General features: G+C 46.4%; 1 protein-coding gene across 3 annotated transcripts in view; it reads right to left on the bottom strand.

Annotated features, from left to right (window-relative positions):
* Positions 1-13,493, bottom strand: part of bcl9l (bcl9 like) — a 107,796-nt gene that overhangs the window by 11,398 nt on the left and 82,905 nt on the right. For 2 of the 3 annotated variants that reach the window (XM_060847095.1, XM_060847096.1), the window contains exon 4: positions 6,113-6,492. In XM_060847095.1, the coding sequence (XP_060703078.1) occupies positions 6,113-6,492 (380 nt within the window). Of the gene's footprint in view, positions 1-6,112; positions 6,493-9,804; positions 9,910-13,493 lie in introns of those variants that run through there. The other variant, XM_060847098.1, reaches the window with a different exon arrangement.

Here is a 13,493-nt window from a genome sequence, read left to right as displayed (position 1 = left end):
AGCTCATTGACAATTCAGCTCACAAACTGTGTACCAAATCCCGTTCACGCAGCGTGCCTGTCTCACTCAACAACATGAGCAATATCTCAGTCTTAACGTTTCTTTCCCATCCCTCCCACCTTCTCACTCACAATCCTCTGTGATCCCTCCACTCCTCAATCCTGGAATACAATTCCTCCGTCACTCATCCTTCAGCTGAAAAATCCCAGAACTTGGAAATTCCTTCCCCAACACATCCACAGCTCCTGTAGGAACGCTCCTTAAACCTGACCCCTCTCACCGAGAGCACTCTCAAGACACATGACATGACACAGACCCCCCGCACATAACACATTAACAAACTCGTGCGGAGCAGAGAGAGATGTTTTTCTCTGTTGAAGGGACTGTAGGTTGTTGGAAATCCGCAGCCCAGTGTCTTCACAGTCAGGTGGCCCAGGTACTGCCTGAATGAACATGTTTCTGTTTGATCTGATTTCACTCTCAGTCTGGGATCCTTTTCAAAGGGCCTGATAAATTATTGGCCTCCACTCACCCAACCAGATTGGAGCACTGCCAAAGTGGGGGGGCGACTAATGACCTTTTATGCAGTCAATAAGAATGTCTGAGGGATCGAGAGGTAACCCTTACTGTGCCAGTGAGAAAACACCATCACCTCCTTAAACCCCCCCGGGAATCTTCCCAATAATGAATTGGCAGTTAAAAAAAACTCCTTTGTAAATAACTGACACTTGATGCAGCAAAACTGAGATCTGGCTGGTTTTTGCGAGGCCGAATTACTAAAAGATCTATCTTGGAATAAAATCAACCAAGATCCCACTGAATGGAGGAGGAGATCAGTCACCTCTGGTTCACAAGTGTCACACTGCGAGGGCTCACTGGGCAGACACCCCCACCCCTTCAGGGTGCCTTCTGCTGGGTCTGCAGACTCTGTCAGAGTGAGGACATCTCCCTCCACTCCCAGGTGGTCCCCTCTCTGTTGTTTCCCACGTGACTCAGTGGTTAGCCATTTCTGGTCTCTGCCAGAAAGTGTGGATCCAAACCCACGATTGTTGGCTGTCATTTCGAGTGAAATACTACGGGAGAGTGACATTGTCACAGGCACAGTCTGTCAGATGGAGACAGTGAACTGAAAATCCTTCTGCCCTCTCATGTAGATCAAAGTTATCCCATGTTACTCGTCTGAATAAGAGGAGGATCTCCTGCCCAAAATCCAAAAATCAACATCAAAGGAAACAGATCCAGTATTTACTTCATATTTATTGTGGGATCTTGCTGTGAACAAATTGGTTGTCATATTTCCGACACCAGGTCAGTGATGAGTATTCACATTTTCTGTGATGCACATTTCGATGTCTTGGGCTTAAGAAAATAGTTTCCACGTGGTATCATCGAAGGATATTTAACTACAGGGGGCATCACAGATGAGCCCACCATCAGACGGGGCTTGTGGAGTGGGATCAGGAGCTCAAGGGGCTACTTTTGCACTGACCAACCAACCTGGCACAGAAACACCAGCAGCTCACCCACAGACACCAGCAGCTCACCCACAGACACCAGCAGCTGACCCACAGACACCAGCAGCTCACCCACAGACACCAGCAGCTGACCCACAGACACCAGCAGCTGACCCACAGACACCAGCAGCTCACCTCCACAACTCCATCCCAAACACCCAGGAACTATTTACATTAAATCCCAGGGAAGAGGGAGATAGGCAGTCACTCAATGGAGTGACTCTAACCTACATGATAACACTTGCATTTCAGTTCTACGCTTGCAGTGATAGGGGGGGACAGTTGACAAAATTGCAAGTCAGAAGCAAAGAGAGCAGTTAAGAGGAGAGGGGACCCTTCTCAAAACCGGGACGGTTCTGCTGGGTCGCATCAGCACCTGAACAGGACAAACACCTAAATCAAATATTATCAACTCTGAACTTACAAAAACTGTAATCAAGAGCATGAGGTTTGGTTAAACAGCCAGTAAGGACTACGGAGCAGAGAGATTCCCCTGGAGGAGTGGTAGTGTCCCTATGTCTGAGATAGGAGGTCCAGTAGCTCTGTCCAATAACAGCTCTGTACAGACTGATAATTTTGTTTTAAAATAACACCCTTCACATTTTCAGGACATTCTAAAGCTCGTCAAAGTCAGTGGAACATTCTCTGCAGTACAGGTGGTGTTATGATGTCAGAAACACAGCAGCCAAATTGCACACAGTAAGATGCCACAAACAACACCGGGATGATGTCGTGAACTGTTTGAGGCAGTATACTGAGCAAATCTCTTCCACAAAGTGTCTTGGTAAGTGTCTGGATTGGAAGGTTACTCAGAGAGACAACTTGGTGCAGGAGACCTGGTTACACTCCCCATCCCCAGCGTCACTGCTGCAAATCTGATTTTCCTGCTTTATACAAAACACAGTCTAACTGACCGACTTGGTAAAAATCTTCACTGACTAGCTCATTGACATTGTTCAGTTCAATCCAGAGTGTCTCCGTGAGGAAAACCACTTTAACCGGGAGTCTGAGAGAGTGCTCTAACTCTGGTCATTGGGTGAAATCAACAGGATCTTTTCCAATGTGTAAGTACAGGGGAACCCTTCACCAGCAGGAAATACATTTTAAAAAGCATTACTGAAATCACCTTGATAGAGAGAGCCCTTCACTTTATCCAATTCCACTGTTACAATCCAAACCCTCACCAGGTGCTGCTTACGCACAGAGATGGGGGGGTGGGGGTGGGAGAAGGCAGAGACAAGGAGGTTTCGATGGGTATTTGCATTTGTGTGGCCCCCCCCATGCCTCTCTCTGTCTTTGCCCCCAACCTCACTCTCTCTCTGAGCCCCTCCCCCCCTCACTCTATGCCCCTCCTTTGTGGCCCCTTTCTTTCTGTCCCCCCCATCTTTGTGTTCCCCCTCTCTCTATGCCCCCCAGGCCTCTTTCTCCCCCCCCCCCCCGTGTCCCTGCTGTGCCCCCTCTCTCTCTGTGCCCTCCCTCTTTGCGTGCCCGTCACCCTCTCTATGTCCCCTCCCTCTCTCTGTTAACCCTCCCCCCCCACACACACACACACACCTCTCATTCTCCCAGTGGGTTTCCTGCAGGTGCTATGGTTTCCTCCCACGGTCCAAAGGTGTCCAAGTTAGGGTGGATTTGCAGTGGGAAATGCAGGGTTCCCGGGATAGGCTAAGAGGGTGGGTCTGCGTGGGATCCTCTTCAGAGGGTCTGTATGAGCTTGATGGGCCAAATGGCTTGCTTCCACACTGTAGGGATTCTATCGTCTGTATAGGGGGGCTGCTGAAACTGCTGGGGCTGTTGTGAACTAACCTGTGCATCTCTTGCTCACAGTAAACACCCTGACAGCTCTCGAGGACAATGCCATTCAGCCCTGCCAGCCCAGGGTGGTAGCTATACTTCACAAGAATCTTTTCCGACCCTGTCTCCCTTCATCCCATCCCATTCACTATTCTTTCAATGCTCCACCGCCCCTCCCCACATCTTTATCTTGTTAAATACATCAACACAGTTTCCACATGGCCACTCTGCATTGGAATGAGCTGCACATTGTCCTGTCTCTCTCTGCAGAAAGACATTCCTCCCAGATTCCGAATGGGACTAACAGATAACAGTCCTATGTTTCTGGTCCTGGTGTCACCTAAAAATGGAAACATCTTTTCTACATCTGCTCTACCAACTCCCTTCATAAATCTAAAACGTCCAACCCACCATTTCAACACTCCCTCTGATCACCACAGATGCACAGCAGTGACCCATTTACCAGTTGTATAGCAGTAAAAACTCCCCCAGTACCACCTTCCAAACAAACAACCCTTTTACCATCTAGGAGTAGGGTAGCAGATACATGGGAACACCACCTCTTGCTAGTTCCCCTCCAAGCGACCACCCCCATCCTGACTCGGAACTCCAACACACTTTGCCTTCAGTGTCACTGGTTCAAAATCCTGGAACTCTCTCCTGTGTCTTTAATGTCACTGTGGGTTCCTCGAGACACCTGCAGGCAGCAGCCCAGTACCTTCTCCAGGACAATTCCCAGCTAGCGACACCCCCCCCCCCCACAACCTCCAATCCCCAAATGTGCTACATGGGCAAACAGACTGTGCCAAGTCGTGAAATCACAGTTGCACTTTTGTGAAAAAGTTACTTTGGGCACTTGAGTGTAGAGCATTTTAGAGAAACACCATTTTCAAACATAAATATTAGGGTGAGGCTTTGCAGTTTCTGACAGCTTGAAACACACAGCACGCAGAGACGGAGGTGGTGCAGGACAATCTCACGGGCCTGATCATCGGTGGGGGTCATGTGAAAGCCCCCGGACTCTCTCTCCTACCTACCGCGATTGGTCCTCATTATGATCAAATTCACGTTAAAAACAGAGGTTGGTAAATGGTTATTAGCTCCAGATGTCACAGAGATGTACAGCATGGAAACAGACCCTTCGGTCCAACGAGTCCATGCCGAACAGATATCCCAACCCAATCTAGTCCCACCTGCCAGCATCCAGCCCATTTCCCTCCAAACCCTTCCTGCTCATATACCCATCCAAATGCCTCTTACATGTTGCAATTGTACCAGCCTCCACCACTTCCTCTGGCAGCTCATTCCATACGCGCACCACCCTTTGTGTGAAAAAGTTGCCCCTTAGATCTCTTTTATATCTTTCCCCCTCAACCTAAACCTATGCCCTCTAGTTCTGGACCTCTGACCCCAGGAAAAAGACTTTGCTTATTTACCCTTTCCATGCCCCTCATAATTTTATAAACCTCTATAAGGTTACCCCTCAGCCGCCGACGCTCCAGGGAAAACAGCCCCAGCCTGTTCAGCCTCTCCCTATAGCTCAAATCCTCCAACCCTGGCAACATCCTTGTAAATCTTTTCTGAACCATTTCAAGCTTCACATCATCTTCCCGATAAGAAGGAGACCAGAATTGCACGCAATATTCCAACAGTGGCCTAACCAATGTCCTGTACAGCTGCAACATGACCTCCAAACCCCTGTACTCAATACTCTGACCAATAAAGGAAAGCATACCAAACGCCTTCTTCACTATCCTATCTACCTACGACTCCACTTTCAAGGAGCTATGAACCTGCACTCCAAGGTCTCTTTGTTCAGCAACACTCCCCAGGATTTTCCTAAAATGCAGCACCTCGCATTTATCTAAATTAAACTCCATCTGCCACTTCTCAGCCCATTGGCCCATCTGGTCCAGATCCTGTTGTAATCTGAGGTAACCCTCTTCGCTGTCCACTACACCTCCAATTTTGGTGTCATCTGCAAACTTATTAACTGTACCTCTTATGCTCGCATCCAAATCATTTATGTAAATGACAAAAAGTAGGGGACCCAGCACCGATCCTTGTGGCACTCCACTGGTCACAGGCCTCCAGTCTGAAATACAACCCTCCACCACCACCCTCTGTCTTCTACTTTTGAGCCAGTTCTGAATCCAAATGGCTAGTTCTCCCTTTATTCCGTGAGGTCTAACCTTGCTAATCAGTCTCCCATGGGGAACCTTGTCGAACGCCTTACTGAAGTCCTTATAGATCACATCTACTGCTCTGCCCTCATCAATCCTCTTTGTTACTTCTTCAAAAAACTCAATCAAGTTTGTGAGACATGATTTCCCATGCACAAAACCATGTTGACTATCCCTAATCTGTCCTTGTCTTTCCAAATACATATACATCCTGTCCCTCAGGACTCCCTCCAATAACTTACCCACCACCGAAATCAGGCTCACCGGTCTATAGTTCCCTGGCTTGTCCTTACCACCTTTCTTAAATAGTGTCACCACATTAGCCAACCTCCAGTCTTCTGGCATCTCACCTGTGACTATTGATGATAAATATCTTAGCAAGAGGCCCAGCAATCACTTCTCTAGCTTCCCACAGAGTTCTAGGGTACACCTGATCAGGTCCTGGGGATTTATCCACCTTTAGCCGTTTCAAGACATCCAGCACTTCCTCCTCTGTAAGTCTCTGGACTTGGGTCACAGATCAGGAACAATCTCCTTGATGGAAGGGACAGACTCAAAGGGCTGAAGGGCCTTCCCCCCCCAACCATTTCTGGGCAATGAAAATCCCAGTTGGTTTCTCACCTTTTGTTTCCGTGTCGATGATGGGTGTGGTAGTATCCCGTAACTCTCCCGAATCCACCGAGATACTCCTCTCCCGTTTCACTTTACCCTTCAGCGCTCCGAGGTTGGGCACAGAGTTCTGGCTACTTTTCAGCGCTGAGCTTCCAGGAGAGATCTGTGTGGACTTGGTCCCGTGACCAGGGTTCGATGTGGTTTTGGGGCCCAGGCCACAGACTGGTCCCTGGCTCGCATTGGGGGCAGGGCCACTGCTATTGACCGGCTTACCGTGATTGGTCAGTTTACTGTCTGTGTGCATTTGATTGGTCACGGGTTTCGGCGATGGGACTGTGGACAGGCGGATTTCTGATTCGTGTTTTATTTTCAAACTGTTCTCAGAAAATCTGGAACCAAAAACAAAGAAACAGTTTTTAAACTAAACACATGAGATGTTTAACCGCACAGATCTGGCAGTCAGGTGTGCCTGGTGAAGGGAGTCACAAACAGGACAGAATTGAGAATACACGGCCGAGAGGGACATCAGAAAGGTTGGAGTGAGTTCATTGCCTGGCTTCGGTTCGTTCAGAACATACTGAAACAGGAAGAGACCATTGAGTGCCTTCAATCCCAACACTCAATGAAGTCAGAATTGGCCCCATACCAACTCCACCCTTGGTTCAATATCCTCCGTACATCTGCCCAGTAAATCATTCTCAGATTTAAAATGATTAACCAAGCTCTCATTCTAATGTGACAGAAAACTCCGTGGTTCAAACAGACGGAGACTGACTTCCCTCCTAATTGGCCTAACTCGGATTTTAAGCACATGGTCCTACATCCTCAACTCCAGCCTCACTGGAAAGGTTTCTCTCTCTCTCTCAGTTCCATGATGTCAGTCTGTTTGAGTGTCAATACAGGAGAAAGGGCAGAATCTCACTGGGAATGTAAGAATGATTAACTCCAGGACATGCAGTGCAATCGCGTGTATGTTTGTGGAAGTGAATACAGGCTGCAATTACCAAAGCCCCACATCCCTTGAATCCAAATGGCATGACATGGCACAAGACCATTGTTACAGAAACAGCTGAAGCCCCAGAACTGATCCCCGTGGCACTCCATTCATTGACTAACCTGAAAATTATCTGCTTCCTCTACTCAAACCTTTATCAAATCCACGTTAATATATCACCCAAAAACCATGAACCTTTTGCGCAATAATTGTTTATTTGGTACTTTCCGAAACCCAGATACCCGACATCTATCTGTTCCCCTGTATCCACCCACCTTGTCGCATCCTCAAATAGCTCTGATGAATTAATCAAACAAAAATTTCATTTCACAAAACCACGTCGATCCTGTTAGATTGTGGATACTTTCTAATCACAGCTGTTATTACAAGCCTCTAGTTCTCTTGTCCCAGAGATAGAGACGCTAGCACTGTGCCACAGGATCCCTTACTATCTGAATGTATTATGATTTTCTAAATGTCCTCCAACTTGGTCCTTAATTATAGATTCCAGCAATTTCCCTATGACTGGTGTTAAGCTAATTGGACCAATTTCCTGCATTTTTTTCTCTCTCCAAACTCGAATACTGAAGTCATATTTGTAGCTTTCAAATCTTCTGTGGCTTTTCTAGAACCTGTGGGACTTGTGCGGGCACTGTCTCTGAGGCCAGTTCTTTACAACATCATCCCACCCCCCCACCCCCTCCAACCCTCAAAAGGGGGAAGGATATCTGGTCCATGCAACATGTCACACTTTAGACTCATTCACTTGCTTAGCACTTCCTTTAATTTGATCTAATTTGTTATTGTCATATGTATGAAGATACAGTGAAAAGTATTGTATTGGTGTGCTAACCAGACAAATCATACCTTACACTAATTACATCAGGGTGATCGAACAGAATACAGAACAGGTTACAGCTACAGAGAAAGATCAACTCTAATACATGAGTCTGATAATAACTGGGAAGGGGCTGTTCTTGAATCTGTTAGTACGTGTTTTCAAACTTTTGTACCTTCTGTCTGATGGAAGGGAGTGGGAGAGAGTATAACTGGGGTGGGAGGGGTCTTTGATGATGTTGGTTGCTTCCCCGTGGCAGCAGGAAGTGTAGATGGAATTACTGGATGAAAGGCTGGATTTGGTGATGGACTGGATTGTGTTCACAACTTGCTGTAATTTCTTGTGGTCATGGGAAGGACAGTGCCAAACTAAGCTGTGATACATCTGGATAGGAGATTTCCATGGTGCATCAAAATAATTTCCTCTGTCTTTCACTGATCAATTTTCTACATTTCTTGGGATATTTCTAATGTCTTTTACTGTGATTGTGATTTTAAAAACTTCTTCAAAGTCTCTGCTATTTCCTTGTTTTGCAGTCTCTCACTCTAAAAGGACTAGCATTCATTTTAATTACTCTCTTCCCTTTCTACCACAGAAACTTTTACTGTCTGTGTTTATATTTTTGCTAGCACTCCCTTCCTTCTTTAATTTCTGTGCCTTTATTTTTCTTTCAGGCACCCGTTGCTGAATGCATTTACTAAGTATTTGGTACGTTATGGAGTGTAATTCTGAAATCTATATACAGTACCCTACATCTACCTGTTCCCCTTTATCCAAACCTCCTTGTTACATCCTCAAGGAACTCTGATAAATCTGTCAAATATGTCAAAATGCACAAAGTCTGTGTGCTATAATTTTCCCAATTGCTGGCCTACTGCTAGCATTCTACATTCTTTACAAATCTGTCAAGTCTGGTTTTTTTTGAAAACTGACCAAGTGACTCAGGTGGTGACCGGATCAAGATTAGAGAGGTGCTGGAAAAGCACAGCAGGTCAGTCAGCATCCGAGGATCAGGAAAATCGATGTTTCGGGCAAAAGCCCTTCATCATGGACTTTTGCCCAAAACGTCAAATTTCCTGCTCTTCGGATGCTGCCTGACTTGCTGTGCTTTTCCAGCACCTCTCTAATCTTGACTCTGATCTCCAGCACCACTTCCACCCTGATGTTAGGATCAAGTTGGTGTTCCACAAACTAGGGTCAAAAATCCAGGACCTCACTCCACAGCAGTACCAAAGTGCTACACGGTCAGAGGTGATACATTACACTGAGGCCTTGGCTTTCCTCTCAGGGGGTTATAATACTGACATGGTTAAATTTCAAAGATGGGTTCTCCTCTGTGTTCTGGCCAGTATCCATTCCAAAACCAAAATCATAAAGACACAGAATCTGATCATTAATGTGTTGCTTGTGGGATTGTCCTGTGTATAAACTAGCTACTGAGTTTCCTACATTACCAATACAAAACAACTTAATTGGTTCTTTAGTGGTTTGGGACAATATATGGACACGAAAGGGGCTACATAAATTCAATCTTTCTTTTTCCCCTCACACCTGGTCAGTGCACTGTCCTCACATTAGCTTCACGACAGACAACTGCTGGTTTCAGCTGGACCTATAACTGTGGTGAATATTCAACTCCTGCTTCCCCCCCACCCCCACAACTCCCACCTCCCCACCCCCCCCACACCACACAGTGACTTGAGACACTCGTCAGTTCAAACACAGAACACTTCAACCTCCCAATGTTTTCAATAAATGAATAACAGAATTCAGCGCACTGGGAATAACTGCATTAAAAAATCGCAGGCAGTCCCTTCGCTCTGGCTGTCCCTTTTGTTAGACAAATCAAAAAGGTTTTTCTGTACTCACCCACAGGACAGTTCTGTCTTCCAGCCTGCACTGTGCAGTCTGCTAAAACACCAGTTCCCAGCACAACATCCAGGATCCCCAATCGGTCTGACATGTGCTTGCAGCTGCACATTAGGTGGGTGATATGACTATGGTCACACACTCCCAGTCTGCTTCCTTGTATTCAGAGGCTGTAATCTTCACATCGACACAGCTTCCTCCCCTCAGCAGCTCACTTCAAACACAAGCATGACTCACGCCTAAAAACCACAGCCTGTCGCTACACGATTTATATGTGCGGAATTCAGTCAGTCAGACCCTCTTTCTTCAAGTCAGGCATAAACAAAGGACCTCGTCAGTTCTCTCTCTCTCTCTCTCTCTCTCTCCTCCTCTCTCTCATGAACACTCTGTCGAACATGCTCCTGTACTTGTGACACGCTCCCTGCATGACAGAAATCCACCCTTTGAATACAGTCTGAACCCACACACAGACATCATTCACACCAAAATATCAAAAACAAAACATTCATTTTCAAACAGATCTGTGTCACTGGGAACTTGCTGACTGTAATTCTCCTGTCAAACAGTCCAGTCTGGGACTGCACAACACCAGGTGTAGAGGAAGCTTCCAAGTGACCAGCGATTTTGGGGGAGATCAAACCAGGTGATCACCTTTTCACCCCTGCCCTTCAGAAACAGCAAGTGGCCTCACAGTAACATCAACCAGCACTGGGAAGTCAGGCAGTGATCTGATTGAAGACCCAGTCAGGGATGGGCAGAGGGGGTTGGAGTGGTTTCTGCTCTGATCTAATTGTCCCAATACTAGCCAATGTCAGACACAGTACAAATCTCTCCTGGGATCACGAGATGATGAGACTGGGGAGTTTAGGAAATCCTGAATGTGGTCGTACTGTTGAATGGGGTTTACTGTTCCCTGGGGCTGACCCCACCCCTGGGTGGGGTAAACACAAGGTAGTTTGGGAAAAGGAAGGATGCTTGGGGAATCCTTTGTCAACAAGGGTTACACGGAGTTCATTATCAACCTATGAAATCAGATCAAGGTGCCTTTGGAGAAAGGGGTGAGGGCTATGGTAAAGTGAGATTAAGGGGAAAAAAAAACTACAGATACTGGAAATCAGAAACAAAAATAGAAAATTTTGGAGAAACTCAATAGGTCTGGCTACATCTATGGAGAGAAAGCAAAGTGAACATCTTCAGAACAGGAATATGGATGGCAGAGGCATGGGGGGGTGGTGGTTGATATTTGGAGGACTGGGAGAAGTGAGAGTGTGTTCAGGGGGAGGGAAACCTGTGAGAAGTATAAACTCTGCTGTCACAGAGGGTCCACCAGACGTGAGAGAAACAGCTTTCGCTGGTTTCATGGGGAACTCAGCTACTCTATTCCCCGCCCCCTCAAACCTGGGGTGTCCACAATACACACTGGCTGAAATAGAGTAAATATGAAACAGAAAAATTCCCCACCCCCAACACCTGCCCACTCACTCAGGGCCGAGAGCTGAGTCAGGGACCAGTGTCAATTCCAGTCACCTCCAAACAGCTGGGAAATGCCCCTCTTTTTCCTGTTCCCCGCCCCCCTCTTCTCTCTCTCTCTCTCTCACACACACACACACAAACTTTCCAGTCACCATCTTTGCACTTCCCCAGTGCAGCTACAGAACATAAATACACCCTCTAAATCAGATGGCAATATTAAAGGACAGATGGTTTGGAGATGCCGGTGTTGGACTGGGGTGTACAAAGTTAAAAATCACACAACACCAGGTTATAGTTCAACAGATTTAACTGGAAGCACTAGCTTTCGGAGCGTCGCTCCTTCATCAGGTGGTTGGGCAGAGCTCTGAAAGCTAGTGCTTCCAATTAAATCTGTTGAACTATAACCTGGTGTTGTGTGATTTTTAAGTTTAAAGGAGAGACATTTTGTCCCTCAAAAGCTAACAGAAAACTAGGGTGAAGGGAAGAGATTGTACTCTACTGGTGGGAAAATGTACAAAGGACAGATTCCAGAGTTTGGGAAGGCAGAGAATGGGAGTTATGGGTATTGAGGGATATGGGGAGGAGTGGGTCTGGTCTGTCTATAACAAATGGGTTCACAGTAGCTAATGTTAGTCCATTCTTAGACCAGTGACAGAGTCAGTGTATTTGGGACCAGTATCCCACTGAGAAAATAAGGGAAGGTGACAGCTCGAGTGCGCGCAAAAATGAAAGCAAGAGCAAACGCGTGTGTTTGTGTGTGCGTGTGACAAAATGAAAGAAACTTTATAGTAGGGAAGACTGTTAGGAAAGAGTGGGCTTGTCTAAGTGGAGGAGACAGAGAGTTGTGAACAATGGAGAGGCTGTGAAGTGTTGAGCAGAGGTGTGTGGGGTGGGGCAGTGCAGGGCAGAGCAGAACGGAGTGGGGTGTGCTGCTACTTGCCTGCACACAGCTCTGGCAGGTTGCACCCAAATGCTTCAGGATCAAAGCGCTAGAGCCCGCACTCAGTGGAAACCTGAGCACAGAGACTGACTCTCGGAGCCCACCCTCTGCACCCAGTACTGTAAGCAGCACCAGGTCAGGGGCTCCAACAACCCACCTCCAACACTGCGCTGGAGGACACCCAGTTGCACAGTTGGTTAAGGTGAAGGTGCATGGGAGAGGGGGGGGATTGAGGATCCTCGGAGAGAGTAAAAGGTCAGTGTACCAGGGTAATCAGACAGTTGGAAACTTATATCTCAAGAAAACAGAAATGGAGAGGTGACCTGACAGAGGTCTTAAAGTTTATGATCGATGTGATGATGATGCTTTCACTTTTGGCAGAGACCAGAATTAGTCACTGCTCAGTATAGGAGTTGGGAGGTCATGTTGCAGTTGTACAGGACATTGGTTAGGTCACTTTTGGAATATTGCATTCAGTTCTGGTCTCCCTCCTGTAGGAAAGACATTGTTAAATTTGAAAGGGTTCAGAAAAGATTTACAAAGATGTTGCCAGGGTTGGAAAGTTTGAGCTATAGAGAGAGGAAAAATAGGCTGGGGCTGTTTTCCCTGGAACGTTGGAGGCAGAGGGGCATGGATAGGCTGAATAAACAAGGCCTTTTCCCCAGGGAAGGGGAGTCCAAAACTAGAGGGCATGGATTTAAGGTGGGAGATTTAAAAAGGACCTGAGTGGCAACTTTTTCACGCAGAAGTTGGTGCGTGTATGGAAAGGACGTGGTGGAGGCTGGTACAATTACAACAATTAAAAGGTATTTGGATGGGTATATGAATAGGAAGGGTTTGGAGGGATATGGGCCAAATGCTGGCAAATGGGACTAGATTGATTTAGGATATCTGGTCGGCATGGATGAGTTGGACCAAAGGGTCTGTGCTGTACATCTCTATAACAGATAGAGAAGGAAAAGAAAGATATGTTGCGAGGGTGAGAAAGAGGAAGATCTTGTGAAGCACATGGTTATGATCTCTGCAGAAACCAATGATATTTTAAAGAAAAAAAAATTGAACTTCCACTCAGTAGCTGAAAGGTTACGGTCAAGATTTTGTGTTTTAAAATCTTTACTACAACAAGCAAGCTAAAAATGCTGCTAACAAAATACTACTTTTGTGGGAAACTTATACTTTAAATGTCAAAACAGAACTTCGAACAACTAAAAATAAATTCACGCATACGTTAGACCATCCTAAAGTATATATTCCATCAATCCAAAATGACGTTTAG

This window comes from Hemiscyllium ocellatum, chromosome 29 (assembly GCF_020745735.1).
Source record: "Hemiscyllium ocellatum isolate sHemOce1 chromosome 29, sHemOce1.pat.X.cur, whole genome shotgun sequence".
NCBI classification, from domain to species: Eukaryota; Metazoa; Chordata; class Chondrichthyes; order Orectolobiformes; family Hemiscylliidae; genus Hemiscyllium; species Hemiscyllium ocellatum.
This window is presented reverse-complemented; position numbering and strand designations above follow the sequence as displayed.